The 12,616-nt window shown below is 39.4% G+C and overlaps 1 protein-coding gene across 1 annotated transcript in view; it reads right to left on the bottom strand.

Moving 5' to 3' along the window:
- pde11a (phosphodiesterase 11a) overlaps positions 1-12,616 on the bottom strand; it is a 36,862-nt gene that overhangs the window by 9,311 nt on the left and 14,935 nt on the right. The window contains 7 exon segments of the mRNA XM_034213252.1: positions 1,305-1,395; positions 2,258-2,367; positions 4,549-4,656; positions 4,775-4,921; positions 7,159-7,209; positions 8,672-8,764; positions 8,865-8,932. Of these exon segments, the coding sequence (XP_034069143.1) occupies positions 1,305-1,395; positions 2,258-2,367; positions 4,549-4,656; positions 4,775-4,921; positions 7,159-7,209; positions 8,672-8,764; positions 8,865-8,932 (668 nt within the window).

Below are 12,616 nucleotides of genomic sequence, written 5' to 3'. Positions count from 1 at the left end.
GCCTTTGATTCCCTGCATGAGCTCATGTGGTCCCATGAAATATTGAACGATGTAACAGCAGAGACACAAAGCACTTCTCTCATTCTGTCACAATTGGAGCGGATGAAGGCGAGAAAAATAGGAAGTGAGAACGATGAGGGGAAATTGAAAGATACAAAGGGAGTGAGTGACGTTTAAAAGTGTAAAATGAATGCTTTGTGCGGGTTGAATCGTGAGCTTTCTGCTTGAATTAGCCACATTATTAATGTATATGCTAATAGGGCGACAGTAGTTCATCCCCAGTATCAACAGAAACCATTATGATATTCCAAGCAAACATTTGTCAGCTTACTGTGTTGTCAGCGCCGCGATAATGAAGCCACTGGAACAAACTCTGCTAAGCCTCGTCTCAGCTGCTCCCCCAAAACCTTTTTAATTACTACTTGATGCAAAGCCAGTCACCTGGTAAAACGTCTCTCTCAACCAATTACCACCAAATATATCGCCTCTGTAATGACGATGATTTGAGGACAGCATGAGCTTTTTGTTTACTCCCTCACCGACTGTACGGTAGACATTTAGACTCCACATGGTTCCCTTCACATGCAAACTACCTTATTTGATTAGATTTTTATGGGCTTTATGATTTAATTTTTTCATTTAGAGATGGCTTAAAAGTTAAGAGAGAGAGATATATAGAAGAAGTGTAACTGTACAAATGTTCTGCTGTCAGGTGTATTGTCATGGTACATTGACTTTAAAAGTGACTTTAATTTTGTATTTTGAAAAGAGGAATATTTTCAACACAATTGGAAATTTCTATCATGCTGAGAGTTGACATTAGAAGACCAGCACCACTTTTGAATCTGTCTCATAAATGTGAATCTGTTAGGCTGCCAACCTAAAATGTTGTTACATATAACTCCTCTAGGAAATAAAACCTGTTGATTTTACACTTTGTTTTTGTACAGATGAAAACAAGCAAGATATCACTTGTTAGTTAATGAACTTTTAAGATGCTAGCACTCATCGCAGATTGTTTAATTTGACTTTATTTTAGGTATAAATGCCCATAATGCTAACTGTTTCAAGTCTTTATGCTAAGCTAAGCTAACAGCCTCTCATCAAGAAGGCAACATGTTTTGAAATAGTCCTTTTAACTTGTGCTTTTTCCTGCACTGGTGAGTCATAATGTTGCTTAAGAAACTAAGATGAAATATTTACTTCAGACATTTGAATTCATGTACTAGATAGTTGATAATAATTACAAATAATTGTTAGTTGCAAACCCACTGCATTGCAGCAGAAAAAGGAACATGGTGCACCTCGCTCTGCAGGATCATAACAGCGTGGTTGAAGTGGTGGTGCTCCAGCGTAGCAGAGGTCCCATAAAGCAGAGCCAGGGCTGAGCCCGTCCTGACACACACACACGCACACACACACACACACACACACACACACACACACACACACACACACACACACACACACACACACACACACACACACACACACACACACACACACACACACACACACACACACACAGGGATCAAAAAGAGAGATAACACAATAAGCATTCAACACATACTGAGAAATAAGAAATAATACAGAGTCTTTTGTAATTCCCTCAGCAATGCTCTCTGTTCTCTGTCGCCAACTTATGGCTTAATAATAAAAGCAGCTGAAAATCCTACTTGAAACATTGAAAATGATCATCATTTATTATGGGGAAAGAACAATGTTTCCAATTGTAAAATGCCGCTGTCAAATCTGACTCATTGGATACAAAAGCTTCTTTACCTCCTTTTTGATTGATTGATTTAGCACTATCGTAGCTACAACTAACAAATGTATATAAAACAAACTATTTAAGACAGTCGATCTGATGACACTGATTAGATGATAATACAAAAATGGATTATCAAGAAAAAAAATTCTAGTTAAGATTTCATGTAGCTCATGATAATGTCGACACTCCAACTCTTTCCCCATCTTGGTTACAGATGCCGTTTACTATGATAACCTTTGTGCAGGCAGAGAACACTGAGTTCAAGCAATTCAATATCAGTTTAATAGCTGCAGATCAGAGTCAGCAGTGTTTACAGTCTCTTCATTAAGCAGACTCTTACATAAGCTTTATACAACTTGCCACTTGACTCTTGCTGATCTGGTTTTGAGTGCTGCAGACGGCTGCAGGTGGTAAAACACTATAAACGGTGTGTAGGAGAGAGTGTGTTTGTGTGGAAGGGACAGAGAGATAAAGTGGGAACATTACTTGGCCTGAAAAGCGTTGTTGGTGCCCCTGTGGTCCAAGTCATGGCACACACAACCTACAATAAGCGCTAAGGTCTCCACCTCGGTCAGAGTCTCCAGGAAGCCCGCCGTCTGAATGTCAGCGAGGAGAGGAGAAAACACACAAATAAGAGCTGCAGTCGGCTGGTTTCAGCAACAAGGAATCACATTGAAACCCGATTAGATCGTGGTTAAACTCTAAATCATGTTGTAACAAAAACTAGGTTAACATTGAGAAAGTTAACATTCAAACCCAATATAAAATGTCGCTTTATGTTTTAAACCTAGATTAAGCGTAACTTTGTTGCACCAACATTTATGAACTACAAATTAGTATCAACTTTAAACTTACATTTCAGGAGGTTTACCTTATAAAATGTCTGCTGTTTTAAGATGTTTTGAGCAAAATAACGAGAGAGCACAATTACCTAAAAACAATTACTTCACAAAAGCGATAAAATATTAAAAAGCTTTTTAACTATTTTTCCAATCTATTAGCCTCCCTGTTTATCCTTTTTTTCCTCATTTTTCAAGAGCACACAACAATTCCTTCCTCTATGGCTGAGACACCAACCTATCTTCTTATTATTATTTACTTATTTTGTTCTACTTATTTGGATGAGCAATCATCTCCTTATTGATTACTGTGGTTCATTTTGACTCTGGATTTACTTCTTTCAAATGTAGATTTGCTATAGTCTAACTAGAAATGTTCCAACATTAAATTAATCGTTAATGCAACCCAGCCTCATTGTCTTATTATATAAAACTGTGAGGTCTTCATTAAATAAAAAGGAAAAACCCTTCAACAGTAGCAGCATCTTTATAAGTCTGTATCTCCCTAGATAGCCAGCAGTAGACAGTCACTCTGGGAGCTTAACGGCTGGGATGGATGATCTCTGGAGGCTGAGTGAGTCACTGAGGGTCATTGTGGGGATAGCGGTGCAGATCGCACGGCCCTCAGCCCACTCATTAAAACACTCGGCAGGAGAGAGAGGCTTAGCTTACACAATACTACTTCATTTACCTCTGTCAATAATCAATTCAGATGGGACGCCATGCATTAATGCTGTGCTTGATTACATAATTAACACTATGGTGTTGTGTGTGTGTGTGTGTGTGTGTGTGTGTGTGTGTGTGTGTGTGTGTGTGTGTGTGTGTGTGTGTGTGTGTGTGTGTGTGTGTGTGTGTGTGTGTGTGTGTGTGTGTGTGTGTGTGTGTGTGTTGTGTGTGTGTGTGTGTGTGTGTGTGTGTGTGTGTGTGTGTGTGTGTGTGTGTGTGTGTGTGTGTGTGTGTGTGTCTGAGGACCTGATGATAAAGTAAAGGTCTGCTGAAGGAGTCAGTCTCTTGGGGTCTCTATTAATAATGTTCATGCAGGTATAGACGACTGTCAATATAACCTGGTACTCATCATTTTAACTTTGATACTTTCATGCAAACACTTTCACCACTAAAGCGTCTACTGGTAGTAGAAGAAACCAGTTGCTTTACTTGAGTACAAGAACCAATGCAACAATTTCCAAGTACTATTTATAAGTCCTTTATGTTCTGTTTTGACTGATCTGAGAAGTTAGTAAAGAAAACACCAAGTTTTCCTTATTTTTGTTTTATTGTCTTCTTTTTAAATGTTGAATGATTTTACTTACTCATACGTTTTTTATAAAAGAGAGGTACAAAGTCGAAATCTCTCTTAAGTGAAGAAGCTAACCTGTAAGCTTTCTAAATTGAACGTGGTAGTTCAGTACCTTCCTTATTTTACTATTTTCAAGCTTTTGGGAGCTCTCTAAATGAAAGCAAATGGACGGACTCATGCCAATTGAGATAAAGATGCTCATGAGTTTCTCTAAAGCAGGGGTGTCAAACTCAAGGCCCGGGGGCCAAATCCGGCCCGCGACCTAATTTTATGTGGCCCGCAAGAGCTTGCTAAGAATATAATATACAATACAATTGGTGTAATTGTTGAATATTTGCTTTCAATTATTTGCCCTAGACTTCTGCTTTCAGAAGTAGTTATTCAGGAAGATATGACCAGAACTGATAATAATCCAATGCAGGGCCAATAATGTAATATAATACATTATTTAATATATATTATATTAAAATTTAAAACCGGCCCTTTGAGTGCCACTATAATGCTGATGTGGCCCGGGATGAAATTGAGTTTGACACCCCTGCTCTAAAGATACCAGTTCAGCAAGGAAACTGTTATGTTTTTCCTTAAACAATAGTTTTATAAATATCTGCTTTAAATTCCCTAATGCAAGTGTCTTTTACCGTTAGCATGGCAAACATGCACTGGCAGACGTTAAAGGCATGTCTCCAGTTGTGATAGAGAACCATTCTGTAGTTTTTTCTGACCGTCAGCAGCCACCTGCACAGCGTCTGAGAGAAACGGATGAGCACATGAGACAGCAGTTATCAAGAAGACACGTTGGTGAAGGAACAGTGTTCTGGGCAAAATCTGTCAAGAATTCAAAGGAAATAGATGAAGTTGTCTCACCTCATAGTCAATCTTAAATTTCTGCACCATTCCCAACTCCATAAACATCCTCAGAGCGGCCGTTATCATGGCATCCATGTCCAGGGAGAAATCATCAAAGTACAGCTTATCGATGCCCAGCTCGCAAACCAGGGGAATGTTGGCTGCCTGTTTCATTGAGAAAAAGAGGAAATTAGTTCAGAGAGCACAAGAGCATGGAGAGGTCAGAGGGTGCTGTGCCACTTTCAGATGATACATGGAAATATGAAGACATGCTAATTAAGACTCCGAAGACTCATTTGGTGAGGGTTAAGATTAATGAGGGAGCTTTAGCGGAGGTTTTCACCGTTGTTTACTTTCAGAGCTCATTGACGAACGTAGCGGTGCAGTAGTAATCATCAACAGCTTCCACTATTATTCAGACAAAAACAAAATCTCCCTACACATACGTGATTCCAATTAACCATATTCACACTGAAGCACCCATGTCTGCTGTCTTGGATGTGGTTTAATGAGCAGATATTTCTTATCCGCCATTTTTCTCTTCCTGTGTCTCCCCTCTAACAGCCACCATGTTTCCTTATCAAATGTTTGCCTGACGGGTCAGCAGGTATTCTCTTTTCTCTCAATTCACAACCCTGGGTTGCCAAATGTCAGCCAGGTTTGTTTGCCATTTGCACTTTGGTGGAAGCCCAGTTTAGTGTGCTCTGTGAGGCTCCATATGTAGAGCAGTTATGAAAGACAGTGGGGGGGGGGGGGGGGGGGAGGGAGTCAGCAGAGCGTGGATGAGGGGGCTGAGAGATCACACGAGCTCACGGAGAAGCGGGGTTCCTACTTTGCCGTGATGGCCACAGGGGAAATTCTTACACAAGAAAGTGCTGGAAAATAGGTCATATCTATATTTCAGAAGTGTCATGCCAATAAAAAATGCAGATATTTTCATTTTTTTTACTCTTTATAAGTAATGCATGGACAATGATTGTCTATTGATTGATGTAATACATTCAAATACCACAATTATCCTATTTTCATTGGGGAATTCCAGGCCCATATTTTTGCTCGCATGCTACTGAAGTTCTGGAGGAAATGGAAAAGGAAGTCTAGAAGACAGGCTGCCAATAATTCGTCTGTTGCCATAGATTTTTCTTTCCTATTAAATGAATTACAGGTTGTTATTGAATTAGAAACAAGATATCCTAATTAAAGAGCCCATAAGAAAAATAAATGCATCATGAGCTACATTTCCAAGCCTTCACCTTCTTGTAAACAACAGTTTAAGCCATCAGAGAAATCCAAATGTGTTTTACTGCTGATGTCTTGAATCATATTTTTGTTAATAGGTTTTTGCAGAACCACAATAGACCCTTTAATATTGTTCTTTTTCATTTGTCTTAATTGAACTCAATAAAAAGCAGAGACATTAAGGATCATGACTACATAAGTAGGAAAACAATGAAATTATATAAAGGCAATTACCTGCACCACCAGAGCAAACCTGATGATCAAACATTGTAATCGACACCAAGAGTGTGTGTATACACTGCAATATTTATATATACAGGCAGACTGTCCTCACCAGAAAACATCAGATCACATAATATTCACATGGGTCCCTTTGGAAATAAATGACAAACAACTTATTTGGTCATTGAGTTATTAGGACTTAATTATTGGTGGTAACAGGGGGTTAAGAAATTATCCCACATCATCCCTCATCCTCTACTTTGTGTCCACAATAAGAGCAATATATGATACCAGGTAGTTCAACATAACAAGCTTTTTATTTGTAATGGCCTCAGTTGCCTCCAATGTTGAGAAGATTTATGAATAATCCCATTCTGTTTATGAATAGCTTTGCACACTACAGCAATATGTTCGTTGAATGTATGCATGCATCTACTCAAGGACAGAGGCTCTCCTGAGCTCAGCTGAGCCGAGGAGGACGCTATTAATGTTTACATCTCACGCTGTCACGAGCATGAGCCTCTCATCCATGAGATGATGTACGGTTCCTTCTGCACAGTGATGCTGTACAAAGAAAAGTGTTCCTACATGAATCTGCTCTCTACAAGTCTGTGGATTATCCCGAATAACCGTGTCATGATTTCTGGATAGAAACCTTACTGTTTTTGTATCACAATCAAAGTGCTATTTGGTTTGACTATATTTCTTAGAAAGCTTACTATCTCTACGACCAATATCTTTAACAATCGGCATATCAGACCAAAACAATCTAGGCCTACATTGATAAATAGCAAGGTGATACAATAAATATGTTATGTGGGGTAACCTCTCCCTTTAATATCTGTCTTGAGCTCAGATTTATAAATAACTGAGTACAACAGTCAGTATTAGGGGAAAGAGATGGGTTCACTCAGACAAATGTAATGATGAATATCAGTTACCTTGAATTTATCAACTTCAGTCTTGGAGCAAGTGGCATGGTAAGACAGAACCTGTAAAAAAATAATAATGACACGGTTTCACTCATTGTATTATTTGTTTTATAATTAAGATAAGCATAAGGGCACACTGGCGTTACATCATTTCAGTGGATCTTCCAGATGAGGAAGTTAACGCTCGCCTCTGGAACAGTTTACAAGAGCAGCGATGTCAGCCCTGATCACATCGCCATGTTCCCTTCATATCCTGTGAGAAATACCTCGCACAGACCTCCAGTTGCTTATTTGATCATAAACGCTCATGTTTATTCAGTGCTGCCAGGAGCAATGCATCTACATATTAGTTCACTGTGTGCCTCTCCTTTTAAATGCTCTCTCTCTCATTCGGTGCTTCTCCTGTCTTGAAACCGGGTGCTGAAAACGACCACAATGCACCTGAAAGCTCCCTATTGTAATGTAAGGGCGTACCGTAAAGGCTGAGTAGTGCTGGATGCCCGCATACTGCAGGGCAGATGAGGGATTGCTTTTCACTGCCGCTCATTAATTTTCAATAAAACCTTTGTGAGAAGGTTATCTACGAAGAGATATCAGCACTTTTATTCATGCGTACAATCTTGCGGAAATATGAGACTTAAAAAAAGGAGCCGAGCACCAAGACCCCTGAGAGAGAATTACTAAGAAGAGGTTTTATATTAGCCAGCAGACGTTGTTTCCAAAGACTTGTGGGTAAAGGTTTTAGCACAGCATACAATGACGGGAAAGGAAAATGAAAAAAAACATTATGGCTAATGGAGAACAAGAACAGATAGGATGCACAGAGAAATATCATCTGAGGGAGGGCATGAAGCTAACATTAACACAATCAGCAGCAGTGAGGAATAACTTCTCTCAAGTCACAGAACAATTTGCTAAGTATAAGATGTTCTAAGTAACAATAGATAATTCCGATTGGCGCCAATGTTATATTATGGTATATACATCCTAATTTATTTACATTTGACTTTTGCTAACATACATTAACACAGCTAACAAACATGTTTAGCATTATGGGAAGAAGTTTCCAAGGGAATTTTAGTTGATTTGAACTTTGACACAGTTTGACTAACGTTAATGCGCTTTGCTGCCAGATCTCTGAAAGAGTATCTGAGACTGACAAATCATACAAATTGGTCTCAAACAAAGTACATTTGCTTCTGATTAACCGGTAAAAAAATATTTGGAAGATATGTGGCGAAGAAACGGTCATAATTTGTGTTCAAATGTTCTTCTCCCATTGAAGTTACTAGACTCAAACTGCCATTCGTCTCTAGAAGTAACATGGCAGTGGCGAAATCCATGTGAAACAGATACCAGAAAGGTACTTAGTGCAGGGTTTCCTTATCTAAAATGTCTCTATTAATAATTATTATTTGCAAATGGAAGTAGACAAATAGATTTACTTTCTAACACAACTAAATTACATATTTGTGTTTCAATTCTGTGATGTGAGGCAGGCAATCGAATGAGATGTTCTTACATCCAAAGCCACGGACTGCTTGGCCCAGGACTTCTTCACCTGGTCGTACATGATGGTGTTGTTGATGCCCAGTCCACAGAAGATCACAAACGCCTGTGAAAAGCACAGAGAGCAGAAAAACTCAGTAACAACAGTTTCTGATGTACCCACAAGCTGCTGTATGTTTAAAAAGATGTAGAAACAAGTGTAATACTTCAAAGAGACGCTGGTCTGCGTCATCAAATGGTTGCCCATCAAGCAGGTTCAGCACTTGGGCGACACCTGTTACACAAACCATACAGTCAGAACTTCACAGTGATATTGGAAAGACTGACTCCAGTGCATATAACCTGCCTCTAATTAAAAGAGGATCAAACCCACACACTCATTGACTAACATGCATTATTAATGGTTTTTGAGGAGAAGCACAACACATACACGGTTACACAAAATGACATCACTGTGGCTCTGGTGAAAATGGTTTTCAATTAATGTTATCTTTGACAAGACATCCAGTTATTGAACACTATTCTGCAGCAGAATTCCCTGTTAAGATGGCTCCCCTCAACGTCTAACTACAAAAAAGAGAAAGGCTTTGTTGATAAAGCACCACCTTTTATTGTCCCTAAGAAATTATGCTAAAATCTAATTACACAATACATTACCATTTTTATTTATCTCTATGAGGTCAAACCAACCTGCCAAAGTGACATTTTAATATCAATATATAGCTGGAAATCCACAGAGGAGAAATGGGATTAGTGCTGTAGCTAAGAACAATGTATTTAATGGTGTCATTACATTTTTAAAAAGACACGGCTGATTTTGTTCTCTGGTCTATTATTGCTCCATCTGTAATGAGCGTGTAATGTGTAATAAGTTGCAGAATAGGAGGTCCAAAGCATAACTGAGCTAAATGACTGCTTAGAGCCCTGTGGCCACCACGTTATCTTTAACTATTCCTAGTGCCACATGTGTTTCATGATCACAAATAATACCAGACATATTTAAATGAGCTCCATTTTGAGTTTTGACATAAATTGCATTTTCTTGTTTTTTGTGACTGTTCAATGCACAGTTTGATCACTAGGGGTGTTGAATGGAGAAAAATGACTAACTTGACTTTGTTAACTCACAAGGAAATAAACCAAACAACCAGGCTTTATCTACTAAAATAATACGGTAGCTGTTAATCATAATGGGACGTGCAGATTGTATCATGAGTGGACTCAAATTGTGCCTTTAGACCAGTGGTTCTCAAACTTTTTCGGTCAGGCCCCCCCTTTGGAGAAAAAAAAAAGTCGGGCCCCCCCAACACAAATAGTCAGGCTCAGTGGCTGCGCCAGAGATTTCTTTTGGGGGTGCTGTGGGGTAGCTTGACCTTTCATAGAGCGTGCTCAAACATTTAGGGTTTCCCATTAATCTACCGGTCGCTACAGTGGAATTTTCTACTGCAACACTCCCCACGCACATACACTATGTACCCGCGACTGTTACAATGAAGGCTCGATATCAAGTCTCGGCATATAGGTGTAAGCAGGGGTAAAGTGCTATATTTATAGGTGGTGTGTGGACCTCACATAGGGGGGTCCGGGGGCATGCTCCCCCGGGAAGATTTTTAAATATTGAAGTTGAAAGCATCAATCTGGTGCACTTTGAGAGCAAAATGAAGAGATCTATGGATACATCTCTCAACACCCAGATGAAACAGAATTGTAAACAGATTTACTATTTCTTTATGGATATTTTATAAATCACTCTTTTAAACTTTATTCTTGTTTTACTGTCATATAGTATTTCATAGCTGTTTTTCATGTATTCTCTTATTTTTTTATAACTATAATGATCATATAAACGTGTGCCTCGGAAATAATTGTTTACATTAATGGTGACCAAAACGTTTGAGACCCACTGAGATAACACTGAGAGTCCTTTAGCTCACTGAGACTCTCAGTCTGACAGGAGAGGACTCTCCTCCACTTTGTTGTTAAAAAAAACTCCTTATATCCGTTAGCATAGCTCGCTAGCACCAGAAGCTAACATCAACGATCTCCGGTACCGGTGCGCTATCTCTCTCTCTCGCTCACGCACGCACACAAAATGGCTCGTTCCACACACACACACACACACAGAGCCGAGCTTTAATGAAACACAGAGACCCAGACGTAATAGTACTGTATCATATTATTTTGGAATCAATAATTTTTCAAAATATGATTTTTTTTTTTTTTTATAATCTTTTTTTTTTTTTTAATAACCATTTTTCCTCCTGGTCTCTCGCGCCCCCCCCTGTCATGCCTCTGCGCCCCCCTGGGGTGGCGCGCCCCCCACTTTGAGAACCACTGCTTTAGCTGAACTAAAGATGTGTGTCAGTTTCTGTCTTCAAGGGACACTCATCATTTTACAAGCTCCTCGTGTCCTACAAACAGAAATGTTAATGTCCCGCAGTGGATTTGTCCAGGGCTCATAGAGTTTGAGAATTTTTAGCTGGACTTTAGAAAAGCAGTTCACTCACAATTTCATTGCAACCTGGCAGATCTTGAGCTGTTTTGCAAAGAAAAATAGACGTTTTGTCTATTGATCAGTAATGGTCAGTAATGTTGTAAGACATTGGAGGATTAAGGGGGTAAAATACTTTTTATAGGTTTAAAACACCCTGGTTTGTTTAAAAGGGTATGTTCGAAACTCTAAACAACTGTAAGAGGCTCAGGGTCACATATTTGATTGATTTATACGGATTATGATCACAACAAGCCAACTGCAGCCCGGTTTCTCCTACTGACCTTTCATCCATTCATTTAAAACCCTGTAAACCGTAGTATGACTTGGTCGATCGCAGGGCTCTCATTATTACGCTCAAACTAATAGATCAAACATTAAGTCCAAATTCCACTACACAGTCCACAGTCAAGGTGAGAAACCTGGATCCTGACTCTATACACTACTGTACAAGCTCACCTATAAGACCAATTATCCCAATAATCTCGGGTTAGCAGAACCAATATGTTTTATATTCTCAGGTAACTGAAATTAAAAAGAATCATCACTACCTTTTAGAAAAGTAGCCTTCATGGGTGGCATAATGCTAATGTCATTTGTACACTGCACGCACATATGAAATGTAACATGACACGTCATAGTAACAGTATTTCTTGTGCGTATTCCTGGTGGTTACACAAGGACATTCACTTTCTAACTGAATGTATCCTTGGCTTGAGAATTTCATCTCCTGCCGCTTTGTTTGTATAATGTTTTTTTCACTCAAGATCCTCAGGTGCCACCCACACAAACTGCATTTCTTTCTCCCCCTCACTCTCTTTCCGTCCTTCTTACGCTTCCATCTACCCTCCCCGACACAGGCACTACGCAAAAAGAGAAAAAAAAACACACACACAGGTTTTAACCAACCATCCGCGGCAGATTTGCTGATCACTTTGCACTCAAATATAACGAATGACCTACTGCATCAGATCTCAGTGGACCGAAAGGAGCTGCTATCATTGCTCCTCCCTGCAATATCCAGCAACAAAACCAGACGAGAGATCAATGATTTATCAGCGTGTCAGTGTGGTGTTGGCCTGGGGCTGATTCACAAACACAAAGCACACAGCGAGAAGAAGGGAACTCCACCTCCAAGTGTGTAGTGATGGTGCAGCGTGGATCTAATCACACACATGCAGCCTGAGCTGAGCACAGGCTCCCCTCTCCCTTTATGTCTACTACAGCAAAAACACATTTGAAACCTACATTGTGAGTGCTACACAATGTTAGTGCTGATAATGTGCATCATATATACACTTTATGACCTTAAAGTATGTGGACACGTCTTTCTTTAGCTTTGGAGCTGTTATTTTTTTAGCTAGTCCAATTCTTTCAGATTAGGGTAAATACTAACGCTTCCTCAGGATATTTTTAGATCATTGTATGCTTACGACATTATGGAAACAATTTGGTTATGGCACTTTG

The sequence above is a fragment of the Gymnodraco acuticeps genome, unplaced genomic scaffold (genome assembly GCF_902827175.1).
Source record: "Gymnodraco acuticeps unplaced genomic scaffold, fGymAcu1.1, whole genome shotgun sequence".
Classification (NCBI taxonomy): Eukaryota; Metazoa; Chordata; class Actinopteri; order Perciformes; family Bathydraconidae; genus Gymnodraco; species Gymnodraco acuticeps.
Note: the sequence above shows the minus strand (reverse complement) of the source record. Positions and strands in the feature narration are given on the sequence as shown.